Genomic DNA, 17,219 nt, shown 5'->3' with positions numbered 1-17,219 from the left:
TGTCCGTAAATTCCAAGAAGAAGAATCAACACAACGATCTTCCCCATTTTGAATCATTATCGTGGCAAAGGTAATTGAGTTTCATCTTCAATTTTGAATCAACAATCTAAATTGAATTGAATTTTTGTTTGAAACCTAATTGATTGACTTAAAATCTCAATATGTTTCAGTTTCAGTTCAAATTCAACTTGAATCGATTTTAGCAAAAGTTAATTCAAGAACATTCTATGTATTCTCTTTTGACTTTTTATATTCAATTTGGATCAAATTGAAATTTCTATTTGTTTTTGTATATACACTCCAAAATCGAATTGAATTTTTGTATGGAACCTAATTGATTTATCTAAAATCTCAATTTGTTTCAGTTTCGTTCATTTAATCTTTATTCACTTTCTTTCTTTCTTTTCTTGATTTTTTTTTTGTACTCTGCATTTCTAATTCCTTTTCAGGAGTAACCAGTGAAGAATAATTTGAATAAAAAAGGAAAACTTTTGTCTATTGCCAAAGATTGTGAAGTAGAAGTATCTCTTCAAGAAGATGGGTTCAAAGGTTCTTGGTTTAGAGCTATCCTCGAGCAAAATCCGACGAGAGTAAAAGGAAAAAAGCTTCGGGTTTGTTACAAAAATTTGTTCAATGAAGACGGTGTAAATCCTTGCACGGAAACTATTGAATGAAGTTTTATTCGGCCGGTCCCGCCAGAATGGCTGAATGAGGGTGTCGTATTCAAGGAAGGGTCGGTGGTGGATGCTTATTTTAATAATGGTTGGTGGACTGGTCTTATCGTAGTTGAAAGGCCAAATGGTAGTTTTTTGGTTTACTTTGATGATCCACCAGACATAATGAGATTCATCAGAAGCCAACTGAGACCTCAAGCTGATTGGATCGGCTCCGAATGGGTCAAAATAAAAAACAAGGTATTGTTTTCTTTTAATGTTTTAAGTTCTAAAATTTTGAATTGTTGAGGGCTTTAGCTTATGTATGATTGTTTTTGAATTGATGGTATTTAGTCAACACATGTTTAGAACAGGAAAGTTGGTGGAAATGACCCGTGAAAAGGAAAAAATTTGGATCCGAGCATTAGTAATTACAGAGATTCGATCACAAGGAGATGACAGAAGAAAATTTCTGATCAAAAGATGTACAATCTCACAAAATTCGAGTGATTTAGCGGAAGGAAAACATTTAATAGTTGATATTTGCAAAATCAGGCCATCTCCTCCTCGAGATCTTTGTGCAGAGTACAGTCTGAACGACTATGTTGAAGTGGTTGTTACACATGGGTGGCGCAAAGGTCGAGTGACGGAAATTCTCCTTGAAAACAAGTACAAAGTGTATTTCGCTGCCACAAAAGAGGATGCGATTTTTAATTATACTGAGATTAGGCTGTCAATGGAGTGGCTAGGTGGTGGTAGTTGGATCAAAGCACATGAGGTATTTTCTCACACATAAGTTGTATTCATTTTTGGTGTAATTTAAAATCTTCCTACATCATTTTTTCGGAGAGAATTTGAAAATAATGCTGCCACACCAATCAGACCAGCTTAAGAGAGCCCTAGTAACACACTTGTTTTAGAATCCGATGAAGATGATAAGGTGAATGATGTTGCCACCGAAATCAAATCCTCTCGAGAGAGCCACCGTAACACTTCTTTTTTAGAAGCCACTGAGACTGAAACACAAAACCATGAACCCGTAGATGTAAGTTTTAAACTATCACCCCCTTGTGTGTTGTCATAGGCTTCTTTTTCTTATCGTTAAAGTATATGTTTTTACTAATGAATAATGTGTAGGGAGTGAAGTTACCATTACCTCAAGAATCAGATGATATGATGGATGATGTAGCTACTCCGATCATAGACCCTCAAGAGATACCACAAGGTAAAATGTAAATTAGGATTTATAAAAGCCTATAAATAATTTATGAAGACTTACGAATCTATATATTATAATTTATAAAGTTGAGTAAATAATTTATAAGAGCATATAAATAGTTTACAAGAGCTTCTAAATCTATATTAAAAATTTGACAATTATTTTATAATGATTTATGAAGGTTTATGAAATAAGTTATAAGGTAATATATAAATGCCTATAAATAATTTAAAAATATTTATAAATGTGTATAAAATGATTTACAAATTTTTCCAATAATTAATTTATAAAGACTTATGAATCTATATATGATAATTTATAAAGCCCAATAAATAATTTATAAGAGCGTATAAATACTTTACAAGAGCTTGTAAATCTATAATAGTTTACAAAACCATAGTATTGTTTTCTAAGCATTAAACCATATATATAACTGAGCCTTAAACATTGATAATCAAAATTGGGCCTTAAAAATAAAACCGTCAAAATTAAGGGTAAAATGACGGGACCTTTCATCGTCTTCTTTCGTTCGCGTCTGTTCCGATACAAATCTACAACCGCATCTTTTCATCTGTTTTTATATTCCACCGTTCTCCATTTCTTTGTTTATAAAAACCTACTTTTCACTGGTGGTTTTCAATTACCATCGATTTCTCTTAACTCCGGTAATGTTATTGGTTCTTCTTGGCGATTCTTCTTCTCGCTCTGTCTATAATAGATGTGTGATTGATATTAGTGTTATATTTGACTAATTTTGTTAGAGGTTATGGCCTTTAGGTTTAGTATGTCGTAACTTGGAATAGAGTAGATTAGGGTTTTTTTTGTCATTTGCGATATATTTCATTGCTAGTTCTTTCGTTTTTGATGTGGTTAATCAATTTTAGATTGATCTATTATGATTTACAAGTGTTGATAAACAAAACTTTTATAAGTCATTATAAAACATATCTTTGACATTACCATTTTGAATTGTTTCACGTGAAACGATGAGTAAATCTAATGATACGATTGCTTTGCCAAAAAGAATCTCCGAAACTGGTATCGAAGGAGTCGTATTGAAAAGAATTAACAAGCGCTCCAATCTGAAGTTGGTTGGTAAAGTTGAAAACGTTTTGGGAAAAGAATTCAAGAAGCTTGAAGATTCATTCTTGGCTCCGGTAATTAAGATGGGAAGGAGGCAGAAGCATATGGCGTTTTCAAGGCATTTGATTCATCACTTACTCGTAAGGAGAATTGATATAGGCAAGAAGGGTTTGTGGTTTTCTTTTGGAGAACAACTAATGAGGTTTTCTCTAAGAGAATTCCACTTGGCAACGGGTCTGCCTTGTGTTGTTGATAAAGATGAAGAGGAAGTGGAGACTTCAGCAACAAAAAAAAAGAAGAAAGATTCATGGATGAACAAGAATCAAACTCTAAACACCTTGCTTAAACTACTTGTGGAAAAGAGTACAGAGCTTACTGCTGATCAGAGATTAAGATTGGGAGCTACAATCCTTGTGGAAGGGATATTAATGGCAAGCAATCCGGTGACAAGTATACCAGAAGAACGTCTGCTTAGAGCTAGAAATTTCATAGAGTTTTGCAAGTATCCCTGGGGGAATTTGGCCTTTGATTATTTACGGAAATAAGTGGAGAGCTTTACCTATAAAAAGTTGACGGAGAAAGATCAATATGCGATTTGTGGCTTTATATATCCAATTCAGCTATGAGCGTTATCTTCTGTGAATCAACTAGGCACGTTCTTTGGTATTAGGCATGATGAATTTCAATTTCCCTTGTGCTTGCATTGGAAAGAAACGAAATCGCTTTCTATTGAGGAGGTTAACAGATTCGACCAAATGGAGAAGGTAACCGTTTATAAAGTTTTATAAAACTGTTTTAGTCTTTGCATTCTTCTTTTATCGATTGTTTGATCATATGTAAACACTTGTCAGGTTGATGTCAAATGTATCCTTGGAGATCCCGAATTGCATAGCGACTTGGTTGAAGATGTTGACTGTGAATTTGGAAGAGTTGTTGATCTTGTCAAAAGAGGATATCGTTTGAAAAGACAATATTGGCTCAATGTAAGTGTCGACATTGCCGTTGCTGAAGCTGAAGTGGACGAAAATAATTATGTTCCTGGGATTGATGCAACTTATCAAGAAAATATTGAATTCCTCACTAAGAAGGTAGTGTCTCTTGAAGAAAAAGTGTAGTACCTTGAAGTTCTTTTGAACATTCGTGGAGAAACAGTGAAGGTAAACTATTTTCTATATTTGTTTCGTGTTGTAAATGAAAAGAAAGATTCATATGCTTCTAACTTGTAACAGGAAACTGAGAAGTCAAAAGAAACTGAAGCCGCCACAAAAACCAATGTTTGTTATCTATAACGTCTCCATATTCTTAATACAATGCGTGTGTGCTCACATATAATTTTCCAGGTAAATGGACAGAATGCCGATTATGAACTTGATGAAACAGAAGTTTTACAAAATTATATAGATGCCAAAAGACAGAAAATCGCTAAGGTTATTGTGTTTTTTATATTTTATAAGACTATTATAAAATTCGAAATTTCTAAGCTATTTTTTTGTCTTGTAATATTAGGGAAAGAAGAATGGCGTAAGACCTCCACGTGAAGTAGACCATCTAGAAGAAGATGATACAGAAGTCGAACACGGGGATAAAGAAAGGGACACATCAAAAGTCAATGATGTAAGCTTATTTATAACCCTTTATAAATTGAATAACCGTTTTAGAATTATAAATCATTAAAAAATATGTAATCTTTTTTTTTTAAAATAGGAACAGCCACAAGAAGAAGAGGAACAAGAAGTCGATGTGGACGACGGTGATAAAGAGAGTGAAAATTCAGAAACCAATGAAGTAAGCTGATTTATAAATCTTAATAAACTGAACAATCGTTTTAAATTTATAAATCATTATAAATATGTAATCCTTTTATTGAAATAGGGACACACACAAGAGGAAGAGGAACAACAACAAGAGGATGACACAGAAGTCAATGCAGATGTGGGCGTCGGTGCTAAAGAAAGTGAAAATCCAAAAACCAATGAAGTAAGCTGATTTATAAGTCTTTATAAACTGATTGACTTTTTAAATGTTTAATATACTCTGTAACTTTTTTTATTGTGTCATCAAAATTGAAGGATGGAGAAGTAAATGAGGATGCATCTAAAAAGTCCGTGAAGGGTACAAAGAAACGTGGAAGAGGAACTAAGGTGAATATCTCTCTGTGTATAATGGTTTATAAAATGTTCTTTCTGATCATCATTTCTGATTTACAAAGGCTGTTATTAAATTCGAAATTGCTAAGTTATTTTTTGTCTTGTAATATTAGGGAATGAAGAAAGGTGTAACACCCCCACGTGAAGTACAACAACAAGTAGAGGATGATGCAGAAGTGGACGTCGGTGCTAAAGAAATTGAAAATCCAGAAACCAATGAAGTAAGCTGATTTATAAATCTTTATAAACTGATTGACTTAATATGCTCTGTAACTTTTCTTATTGTGTAATCAAAACTGAAGGATGGAGAAGTAAATGATGATGCATCTAAAAATCCCGTGAAGGGTACAAAGAAACGTGGAAGAGGAACTAAGGTAAATATCTCTCTGTGTATAATGGTTTATAAAATGTTCTTTATAATTATCATTTCTGATTTACAAAGGCTGTTATTAAATTCGAAATTGCTAAGTTATATTTTTGTCTTGTAATATTAGGGAATGAAAAAGGTGCAACACCCCCACGTGAAATAAAACAACAAGTAGAAGATGATGCAGAAGTGGACGTCGGTGCTAAAGAAATTAATTGAAAATCCAGAAACCAGTGAAGTAAGATGATTTATAAATCTTTATAAACTGATTGACTTTTTAAATGTTTAATACACTCCATAACTTTTTTTATTGTGTCATCAAAACTGAAGGATGGAGAAGTAAATGAGGATGCATCTAAAAAGCTCGTGAAGGGTACAAAGAAACGTGGAAGGGGGACTAAGGTAAATATCTCTCTGTTTATAATGGTTTATAAAATGTTATTTCTGATTATCATTTCTGATTTACAAAGGCTGTTATTAAATTCGAAATTGCTAAGTTATTTTTTTTGTCTTGTAATCTTAGGGAATGAAGAAAGGTGTAACACCCCCACGTGAAGTACAACAACAAGTAGAGGATGATGCAGAAGTGGACGTCGGTGCTAAAGAAATTGAAAATCCAGAAACCAATGAAGTAAGCTAATTTATAAATCTTTATAAACTGATTGACTTAATATGCTCTGTAACTTTTCTTATTGTGTCATCAAAACTGAAGGATGGAGAGGTAAATGAGGATGCATCTAAAAAGCCCGTGAAGGGTACAAAGAAACGTTAAAGAGGAACTAAGGTAAATATCTCTCTATGTATAATGGTTTATAAAATGTTCTTTCTGATTATCATTTCTGATTTACAAAGGCTGTTATTAAATTCGAAATTGCTAAGTTATTTTTTTGTCTTGTAATATTAGAAAATGAAAAAAGGTGCAACACCCCCACGTGAAGTACAACAACAAGTAGAAGATGATGCAGAAGTGGACGCCGGTGCTAAAGAAATTGAAAATCCAGAAACCAATGAAGTAAACATATTTATGAATCTTTATAAACTGATTGACTTTTTAAAGGTTTAATACACTCCGTAACTTTTCTTATTGTGTCATCAAAACTGAAGGATGGAGAAGTAAATGAGGATGCATCTAAAAATCCCGTGAAGGGTACAAAGAAACGTGGAAGAGGCACTAAGGTAAATATCTCTCTTCGGATAATGGTTTATAAAATGTTTTTTCTGATTATCATTTCTGATTTACCAAAGCCATTATTAAATTCGAAATTGATAAGTTGTTTTTTTGTCTTGTAATATTAGGGAATGAAGAAAGGTGTAACACCCCCACGTGAAGTACAACAACAAGTAAAAGATGATGCAGAAGTCGATGCTAAAGAAAGTGAAAATCCAAAAACCAATGAAGTAAGCTGATTTATAAGTATTTATAAACTGATTAACTTTTTAAATATTTAATATACTCTATGTAACTTCACTTATTGTGTCATTAAAATTGAAGGATGGAGAAGTGAATGAAGATGCATCTAAAAAGCACGTGAAGTTTACAAAGAAACGTGGAAGAGTAACTAAGGTAAATATCTCTCTGTGTATAATGGTTTATAAAATGTTCTTTCAAATTTCATTGACTATATCCAATTATCATTTCTGATTTTCTTAATTGTTATGCTTATAAAGGAACCTAACGTTGACACCTCCAAATCAAAAAGACAAAAGAAACAAGAAGATTCAGCTGCTGATGCGATAGGACGTGTATGGGAAGATCTGAAAAAAGCCGATTAGAAGCATTTGAAATTTGAAGAAATGAAGATCTTTCAGTTTTTTATTGCTTTTAACTAATATCAATGAAACTTTTTAAGTTTTAGTGTTATCTTTTGCTGATGTCTTCAATGAGAAACATCTTTTGGCTTGTGCCCTAATCCTCCATGATGAGGAAAATATCTTTTGGTTTGTACCTTAATCCTTTGATAAGGAAACGTATTTTATTTATGTTCATGCAGGTAAGCTAAGATATCAAAAGAACATATAATTTCTGCAATTAATCTGAATCCTAATGTTTTATAAAGGGTGGTTAATGTAACCACACATTTCGTAATAAGTAACATAATTTCTATTACACCTGTAAACTTTGTAAAGCACTATAAAATGATAAATGTAATAATAAAAAGTTTCCCAAAAGCTATGAGATTCCAATTCTCTCTTATAACATCATATAAAAATAATCAGTTGCACACAAGTTTTTATATTACTCTGTTATCAAATATGCACTACACAACTACCTTTGTTGTGACCTTTCTGTCCACATCTGCTACATTTCTAAGACTTGGGTGATGGTTTGGATACGGGCCGATATTTTCCATACTCCCACGAACTTGGAATCCTCTTTTTTTCCTCCTGCCACTAGGAAAGCGTGTAGATGGAGGGCGACAGAAAAACGAAGCTACATGGGGAGGAATATCCCAATATGCTTTATCGCCAACATGATATACACTCTCTGAACATGCTAGTTTAAACCTAATAAGAAAATTAAGAGAATTAGATAAAAGTACAACCAAGAAAGAAAATGAAAAAGAAGTGTTGTAGAACAATGTTTATAAAACCTTATAAATTCGATCAATTATATAAACATTTATAAACGTGGTAATGTATTACGACAATGACTGAGAGAACACACCTTTCATTGGAGAAAAACTCATCGACATAATCATTTTCATGCTTGTTTCCAGCCTTTGCAGCAGCAATTGAAGTTATATGTACCTTATTGCTAACAAGACCACTTGAAGGAGAAATAGGATTGTCTCTAATACGAGTATGTTGTATACCAGAGACTTCGTCAACTCTCTGAATGATGTTCCATTCAGTCTCCGGGTGTGTTTTTGTTCCTCTCTAGAAAAATAAACATGTATATATTACCTTTATAAGACATTATAAAATAAAAACTTATTTACAAAGTTTTAATAAGTACGTCACAACCAATAATAGCTCAATAAGAGCCAATACTGCCAAAAGTAACGATATTATTATAGAACTCCATAAAGCCTAATTTCTAAAACAATTTATAGAACCTTATAATTATGAATGTTAAGGTAAGAGTTTTAAAAAGTACCTCAAATACATTACTACTTCCAGCAATAGGCGAATCATGAGTACTTGAAATTTCATCTTGTGTCTGCATCATGTTTGACATAATCAATGGTGATTTTTGTGTTCCTCTCTGAAACATAAAAACATAAAGCTGGTAATAAATCTTGTACCTTGTATTTTATAAGGTTCTTATAAACTTTAAAGGTGACATAAATACCTGATAGAAATTTCTACTACCAGCAATAGGCAAATCATTAGTAATTAACACTTCATCCTGTGTCTGAACCATATTTGACACAATCATTGGTGATATTTGTGTTTTCCTCTGAAACATAAAAAGATAAAGATAAATATAGAATCATTTATAATGTTTTTATAAGGCCTTATAAATATAAGAGTTGTAATAAATAACTCAAGCGGATTACTATTTCCAGCAATAGGCAAATCATGATTAATTAAAGCTTCACCCCGTGAATGGATCATATTTGACACAATCATTGATGATAATTGAGTTCTTCTCTGAAACATTAAAAAAAACATAAAAGCTAATAGTTAAAGTATATGTGGTAATGATCCTCCAAAATGCACAATTATTATTATAAAGTCTTATAAATGTAAAAGTTGTAATAGATACTGCTATGGCATACTTCCTCAAGCAATGAGTAAATCATTAGTACTACAAACTACCTTATAAAATAACTGATAATTCTAATAAACAAACAAGTTAGCAAAAGAGTTTCATGCAGTTACCTTAATGGTTACACATAGATGAAGGTCTCCATTCTCTTTAAGTTTGTTCAGATAAGATGTTACTTGACGATCATTCCTAATAAATGTTGGAGGAAGCTCTTTTGTACCAAAGTTTAATTTTGAAGGTGAGACATAGCTAAGATTTACACTGTCTCTGTTGCCATCAATTCCAAAATCTTCTAAAACAGCCACAATCAAATCATTGTAGCTGATATCTTCATGAATCATACTAATAGAAGATCCTCATTGATCATCCACTATGAAATCCGAGTGAATTCCATTTATTAGTTTCCATTCTCCACATATATAACATATTTCGATCATCATAACCTGATTATAAGAACATGGGGATTAGAGAAGGAATGATCAACAAGATATATCAAAAAGAAAAATACATAACACTATGTTCCCCATAGATAAAAATTTATAAGGTTTTATAAATCTGAGATTTGAAAACTTCATGAGAAAAACTTCGTCTCTTTCCCAGAAACCAATCGATTTTGAGAAACCAAGCAAAAATTACAGAAAAGATACGAAAATCACTATCTATTATCCTCTGACCTTTGTTACGCGTTCGTGAAGAGAGATTGTTCAATTCGTTTGAGTTTGTAGTCTTCGCCAAATCTTGTCGGACGTCAACGTCATTTGAATAATCAAATCTCGCCGGGGAAATCGCCGAAGTCATCGAATCTCTCGCCAGAATCGTCGAATCTCACGCCGGAATCGTCGAATCTCACGCCGGAATCGTCGTATCTCACGCCGGAATCGTCTAATCTCACGCCGGAATCGTCTAATCTCACGCCGGAATCGTCGAATCTCACGCCGGAATCGTCGAATCTCTCGCCGGAACCGTCGAATCTCTTCCGGAATCGTCGAATCTCTCGCCGGATCGAACCTCTCTCGCCGGAACCGTCGATCAATTTGGGGAATTTGAATTTGAAAATTCTTGGTGGAGAAGGCATATTCTTATGTTTGATTAAATAAGGGTATAATGGTACTTTAGCCATTAAAATTTTAATGGTAAAATTGAAAAGTGTAAAGTTGAAAAGTGGTATTAGGAAAGTGGTATTAGTGGCAATTCCCCTTTTCTAAATCACATATATAATAAAAAGGAAATAATTTTAAAAATTAAAAATGCGATATTAATATAAAAAATAAATTTAATAAAAGGAAAGTTCACAAAACTTCTTCTTGATATCTTAAATTTTATTTTCCTTTTACAAGTACTCTTAAACAACATAATCAATCTTAAAAGAAAATAAAGTATTGCGATGAAATTATTTTTATCAAATAAAAAATACAAAATTATTTAAACAACATTAGTTAAGATATTTTATTTAGTTGTATGCATAAAATGATTTTTGTTAAAAATCATTATTAAAAAAAATTGCCAAATAAAAATGGAAATAAAATTTTACCAATTATCATGATTTTTTCCATCTGTTAAATGATATATGCGCATGAGGTTTTAAAAGATTATTAATTTAGTTCATTTTATTTTTTATGCAACTATAAACCAACATCATTTTAGTTTTTATATTTTTAAAAAATAATATATATCATAGTTTAACAAAATCTATTTACACATCTTAGTTGAAGAACCAAGTTAAATACAACAAAACAAAACTGTTTTGATTTAACCTAACTACAATAAATAAAATTGTGGTTCAATGAAGATATTCACAAAATGAGTAAGTAGACCAGTCTAAATTCTTGTATCTAAAATCAAAAGTCTAACTTAAATGCAACATATTATTATTTATAACAATATTTTATTTATTTTATACATATAAACTGCAAAATAACTCAAATTTTAAAAATAAATAATAATGAAATATTAATATGATTTATATTTTTCGTAAAATGCATGTATCGAAATGTTTCTTAATATAACTCTAAATTGAGCAACATTAGTATTTTTTTCCTCTCTATCTCACAAAACAACATATACCAAATTATACATAATTTAAATAATATATTTACAGATCTAAGATAACTTAAATATATGCAACTAACAAATTTAAATAATGTCTTACCTTGTTTGGAACTAAAACATTACGGTACAATTCAACGGATTGATGTAATCCAATTATGGTTTAATAAATTCAACATTTAATAGAAATATTTAAAACAATCTACAATTTTATACATAAATTATCAAATGATTTGAAACTTATAAACAATTGAAAGAAAAATATTAATCAATTATTATGATTTTTATTTTGTGAATATATGCATGAGCACGAAAAAACTATTAATTATGATGACTTTCTGGTCTTTATTCATCATTATAGCGTGTATAAATGAGAGAGTTATTCTAGTAATTAATAGATAAATTAGAGTTTTTCTATGTAATTTTCTCTTAATATATTTTTGTAAGTTAATATTAATTAGATAGAAGCAAAGTTCTGCAAATCCAAACTAAATGAAACAAAAAGTAGATTTAAAAAACATTTACCAAAAAAGAACAATTTTTTTTTTAAACAAAATATTCTTTCAGTTGCAAAGCAAAGTCTTGGTGGTGCATATAAAAATATAAAGGCGAAAACGTAAGGAAACCATAATACAAGAACCTAAGACCATGTCCATTGGTAAGAATCTTTGATGGGTTCTAATTACTATTTTAATTGTAAATTTTGAAATTTATAAAGTTCAGAGCCTATTGTAATATAAGAAGGTCCAATGGTAAGTTCTTAAAAATAGAGGGTTAATATGTCTATTTGAAAGTTTCGGGGTCAAACCGAAAATCACAAATCTCAGGGACCTGTTGCACAAATATGCAAAAGATGGATCTTGTTCTCACGAAGAAGCGAAACTCTGGATCCATGGTCTCATGCTCGCTCGACCTGATGCTCTCGGTTCAAAGTTCCCACCTTCCATCCGGAACTTGACATCCACGTTCTCCAGCTCGCTCGCGCTCGGTTCAAAGCTCCCACCATTCATCTCGAACCTGACGAAGCGACCGCTTGGAGAAGACGAGCCACTCGATCCCGCACCTTCGACACCCAGCCTGAAGTGTTATACTACCTCCGTTCCCGAAAGTAAGATGTTTTAGATTTTTTTCTTGTTCCACAAAGATAGATTTTCTATATTGTTAAGGTATTTTTTTATACTTTTGAGAAACATTAATTGAGAATATTTGAATTGATTAAATTTTATTGGTGGAAAGTTATTGGAAAGTGTATAAGAAAGTAAAAAATAAATTAAATTATAAACATTTATTAAATTCTTAATAAGCGTGCATACTTTAGAAAATCTTACTTTCAGGAACAGAGGGAGTATTAAACATCGATTTTCTTCTTTCATTTCATTTTTGATTTTTTTTTTTGCTTTTTTTTCTTAGAACCCTTCATTAGAGCCTCTACTGCAGCCTAATAACTTTTTAAAGAAGAAATAGTTTTTTGGTCAAAAAAAAAGAACAAATAATTTTAGAATATTCTCCTCAGTTTTGTCGCTTTCCTTCCCATTCCATCATGTAACCTTGCTTATACTTTAAAAATATTCTCTGTTTTCGCGTTTCGTAATGTGCAGCAAGTGATTATATAAACGATTATCAACCTGATATGCGCCACAAAGAAGAAAAATAACAGTTTTTAACCAATATAGCTTGAGATTTGTAAGCAAACCTGCTTTGCAGGAATCACAACTGTAGCACAAAGTGTTTTGACATTGCTCCACTGTAGAACAATCCATATCTACACACAAAGCTATGGGACTTATCCAGTAAGTAGCGTTCACATGTAACCACATTTTGTTGGGGGGTTTGTAGCAACCCCACCGAAAAATAAACAAACAGTTAGATTTAAATCAAAGTACAATAATGGAGCAATACCTTTTTTTTTAAATTGAAATTTTTATTCAACCCGAGAATCGGGAATTCAGATCCGGTTACAAGTACGATTTGAACAAAATTTCCCAATTCAGCCTATTAAACCTTAGTTTCGTCCACCCACTAAACCTGACATGTTCCACTAATCAGCTCTAAACATCCTTAAGAATCAGACAATGTTCTCAACCATTGGCGATGATCCCGAGAATGTGAGGTTCTCCTCGTTACCTCGGATGCCGGAAATTCCCGAGTCGCCGTTGGCGTAGCTAGCTTCTGATGAACTCCTCATGGCTTATAACCCTCTATGTCGATGAAGATCTAGACAGGCAATAGAAGTGATGGTTTCAAGAAACCCTTACCGAGAAGAGCAACACGAGACCAAGCTGTACACACCACTATTCCGCCACGGACAATGCAGAAAGCGAGTTGATTTTATTGCCACAACCATATCAGTATGTCTCCAAACCTGCACATACAGTCAACACACTACCGCAAAGGATCAAGTGAAGCTTACGGCACCGGGATGTGAAAAAGACCAAATGTTTGACATGAAGGCAATAAATGACCCTCGAGAACTGCCTCCACATTTGAGACCTCCCGAGAACCGGAAGTCAATGACTGAGCATGTAAGAACCTCAAACCCATGTCAAAAGGTTGAGAATTGTGACAAGAATAATCGAGAGACTCGAAACCAAGTTAAAGCCGCCGTCTTAAAACTCGGTTGAAACTGAAAGGCTGCCATAATGAGAAGCTCGAAGTGAGGTAGCGAGGCAAGCAGTCTCCGCCGGCCATAGACGACCACTGGGACCCGCCGGAAAGCGGGTATAACAACAGGCGACACCCACACGAAACGGAACAGAGGCAAGCACCAACCCTCCTGCACGCTCGAATTCACCTAACGCCTCCGGGGTTCAGACAGGACCATAAGAGCTCACCTAACCATCGGGAAGAAGAGACAGGTCCGCTTCGACGCCGAAACAGGACCGAAGATCCAACACCCTACTGAAGAAAGATTATCCGGCCGTGAAAAGCAGAAATCCTGATGCAGCGGCATCCTTAGTTATGGCGCCGACATAACAGTCTCAACGCATTCGAATCTTATGACGTTAAGGGTTTTGGTTTTACGTTTTATTTCTTTTAAACGATAATGATGCTTTATTTCCTTATTGCTTTAGTCTTAAGTTTCCTATTCCTTTAGGGTTTGTCGAAGGGAGTAGCTATATAAACGACTCTAGTCGTCTTGTTTTAGATACGTTTGATTTAATAGAAAGAGTTTTGCTTTATATCTTGTTTAGATTCGATTATATTCATCAAAACAGGAAGTTGGTCTCAAGAAGCTATCGAAAGAAACTCTTGTTCGATCCATGAACATGTCTCGAAGAACCCTAAATTCTTAGATCGACCGTTCACCCCTTCGTGCGCTGCGCCAGATTCACCTCCCAGTCGAACCGAAGAACCATCCCGAAGCTTCTCAATAGCGACGGAAAAAGACCGGAAACAATCAAAGATTGAAAATTGATAGCCTCCCACTCAAAAAGCCAACTGCTCCGCGATTCTCCACTTCCATAACCTCACCGCGAAGCCAGAGGTAGCAGCACCGTTCCCGGTAAAGACATCCTTGTGCACAAGAGGCTCACTGGTTAGAAACCCAACCCAGATTCGTCGAAACGAAGAAGGAAAACGAAGAACAACAACATACGAAAGGAAATAAAGAAAACGTGACGCCTCCGGCGCCGGCCGTCGCGCTCACGCTCATCGGACGCCCGAGCTGAAGCTCAGTTTGCTGTAACGGTGTTTCGAGGTAGAGAGGATAAGAAGAGAAAAAGCTCATCTCAACGGTATTCTTTCTGTTTTAAAAAAATCATAACTTTAAAATAGCATTATACTCTAACAACCAATAAATGTGATGACTATATAACAAATACATTATTATATATATATTATTTTTTGGAAAATCTAAAAAGGAATAAAATTAGACTAGATTCATTTTTATTTTTGGAGGAAAAACATTAAATAATAAGATCAAGAAACTTTGACCAAACCAACAAACTACAGAGAGATAGTTTAATAATCAAATGAAAATTCCAAGAAAAGGCCAATGAGAAGGTTGAACCAACGTATCTTAGCCTCGGACTTAAGGTTGGTAAATAGGTTCGGTTTTTATTTTAATAACGCAATTTTAGGTTCGGTTATTCAACATTGGGAGGATTAGAGAAGTTCGAAGGACTCCTCTTTTCTCTTGGCTTCTTCTCTCTAAACCCACTCTGCAAAGGACCCCCCATCTCTCTCTACTCTCTCGCTTTCTTAAACCCTTGTCCTTTCTCACATTCTCTCTCTACATTCCTTTTAACCTATTTCTACAAAAGTTCTGGGATTGATTCTGAAAAGCCAGATCCTTTACCGCATTCCAAATTCCAAAAATGGCGATTGAAGACAACAGGAACCCAAATCAAGAAATCAAGCCTAAGAGCAGAAGAATCATTGTACGTTCAATATCATTACATTCTTGACTCTGTTTTCCTCTTCGAATTCTACTGAATCCATTATCGATTCTAAGATTTGGGTTCTTACTATTGAATTGAAATTTCTACTGGCAACAAGAAAAGTTTTGGTCTTTCCAAAAATTCTTTCAGATTTTCAAATTCCAGTTTCTACTGAAAATGCTCTGTTTTGTGTATAAAAGAACGTCAACATTCAATGCTCTGTTTTGATACGTGGAAGCAATGGTGTTTCTGTTAGACTAACGAGTGATCTTGTTAATGGTTTTTTTCTCTCAGGGAGGTGGTGGACCAGAGGAAGAAGAGAACCAGTGGCCTCCATGGCTGAAACCATTACTGAAAGAAAACTTCTTTGTTCTATGCAACTTTCATGGACACTCACCTAAAAACGAATGCAACATGTATTGTTTGGACTGCACCAATGGCTCGCTTTGCTCTCTCTGTCTTGAACACCACAAGGATCATCGTACCATCCAGGTGCGTTGCGTTTCAAGGAGGATCCAGAAGTTCTCATACATAGATAGATAGCATTTGGCGCAATTCTGATTTTGAATGTTACTGTTCTTGATTTGCGCATGCAGATAAGGAGATTGTCGTATCACCATGTTATAAGGGTCAACGAGATTCAGATGCATTTAGATATCTTGAGCGTTCAGACTTATGTGAACAACAGCGCAAAGGTTGTGTTTTTGAATGAAAGGCCTCAGCTTGAGCGCGTTAGAGGAGTTAGAGTTACTAATGCCTGCGATGTCTGTTCTCGTGGCCTTGTTGACGATTGCTTTTGCTTTTGCTCTCTTGGCTGCAAGGTACAACATTACCCAATCATCATTCTTGTTCTTTTTTTCTTTTTGTGATAAAAAGGACTAATCTTTGAGTTGAAATCCTCTGTTTTCGTGATTTCTTGTTAATTTACAGAGAAAAGTGTGAGACTTTTGATTTGGGTCTTCTTTATTGTGGCATTTATTAATAGGTAGCAGGAACTTCTAGAAGCTTTGAGAAGGGACGGGAGCATACAGTAATGGAATCAGAGAATTCGAGCAACATTTCAGGAGTAGAGGATGATGACATTCCAAAGCCACAGAGTGTAAACGCATCAACACCACAACTTCCTACTTCTACTTCTACTTCTTTGAGAAAAAGACCAAGAAAGGGTATCCCTCAACGATCTCCACTGCAATGAGGTTAGATCGCAATGACGAAGAAGGTTGTGTTACATATCAAGGTTAATTGTTATATATTAGACATCCTCAAAAGAGATAGTAGCTCAATACAAGACACAACATAAATGGTTTTAACATTGGTCTTACTCCAAAGGAGGGCCTTAGGTTCGTAGTCATCTAATTAGTAAGTGTTATATATATGATATCTCAATGTGATGATGCAAATGAGGCTAGACAAGGAGTAAACAAGACACAGCATAAAAGGCTGAGAGGTTTACGCTCTCACATTCCCATTTTTTATTATTATGTCAAATATAATCATATTAATTAACAAATGCGAAGTTTTGCAAACCCAAACCAAAGATGTTTACAAAAGATTCTTCCAGTTACACAAAATGTTCTGGTAGTGCATATATATATATAAAATTAAAAAAGACT

General features: G+C 33.8%; 1 protein-coding gene and 2 pseudogenes across 1 annotated transcript; all 3 read left to right on the top strand.

Annotated features, from left to right (window-relative positions):
• The first annotated feature begins 978 nt into the window (after positions 1-978).
• LOC125581840 lies at positions 979-1,737 on the top strand (annotated as a pseudogene).
• Positions 1,738-2,858: 1,121 nt separating this feature from the next.
• On the top strand, positions 2,859-7,242 carry LOC106412976 (annotated as a pseudogene).
• An 8,019-nt stretch (positions 7,243-15,261) lies between these two features.
• On the top strand, positions 15,262-16,979 carry LOC106436411 (protein RGF1 INDUCIBLE TRANSCRIPTION FACTOR 1). The gene is made up of 4 exons (XM_013877378.3): positions 15,262-15,606; positions 15,901-16,098; positions 16,203-16,427; positions 16,592-16,979. Exons 1-4 carry the CDS (start codon positions 15,544-15,546, stop codon positions 16,799-16,801), a joined length of 696 nt encoding a protein of 231 aa, XP_013732832.2. The 5' UTR covers positions 15,262-15,543; the 3' UTR covers positions 16,802-16,979.
• Positions 16,980-17,219: the final 240 nt, after the last annotated feature.

This window comes from Brassica napus, chromosome C2 (assembly GCF_020379485.1).
Source record: "Brassica napus cultivar Da-Ae chromosome C2, Da-Ae, whole genome shotgun sequence".
Classification (NCBI taxonomy): Eukaryota; Viridiplantae; Streptophyta; class Magnoliopsida; order Brassicales; family Brassicaceae; genus Brassica; species Brassica napus.
The sequence above is the reverse complement of the archived record's forward strand: the minus strand, read 5'-3'. Positions and strand labels throughout refer to the sequence as shown.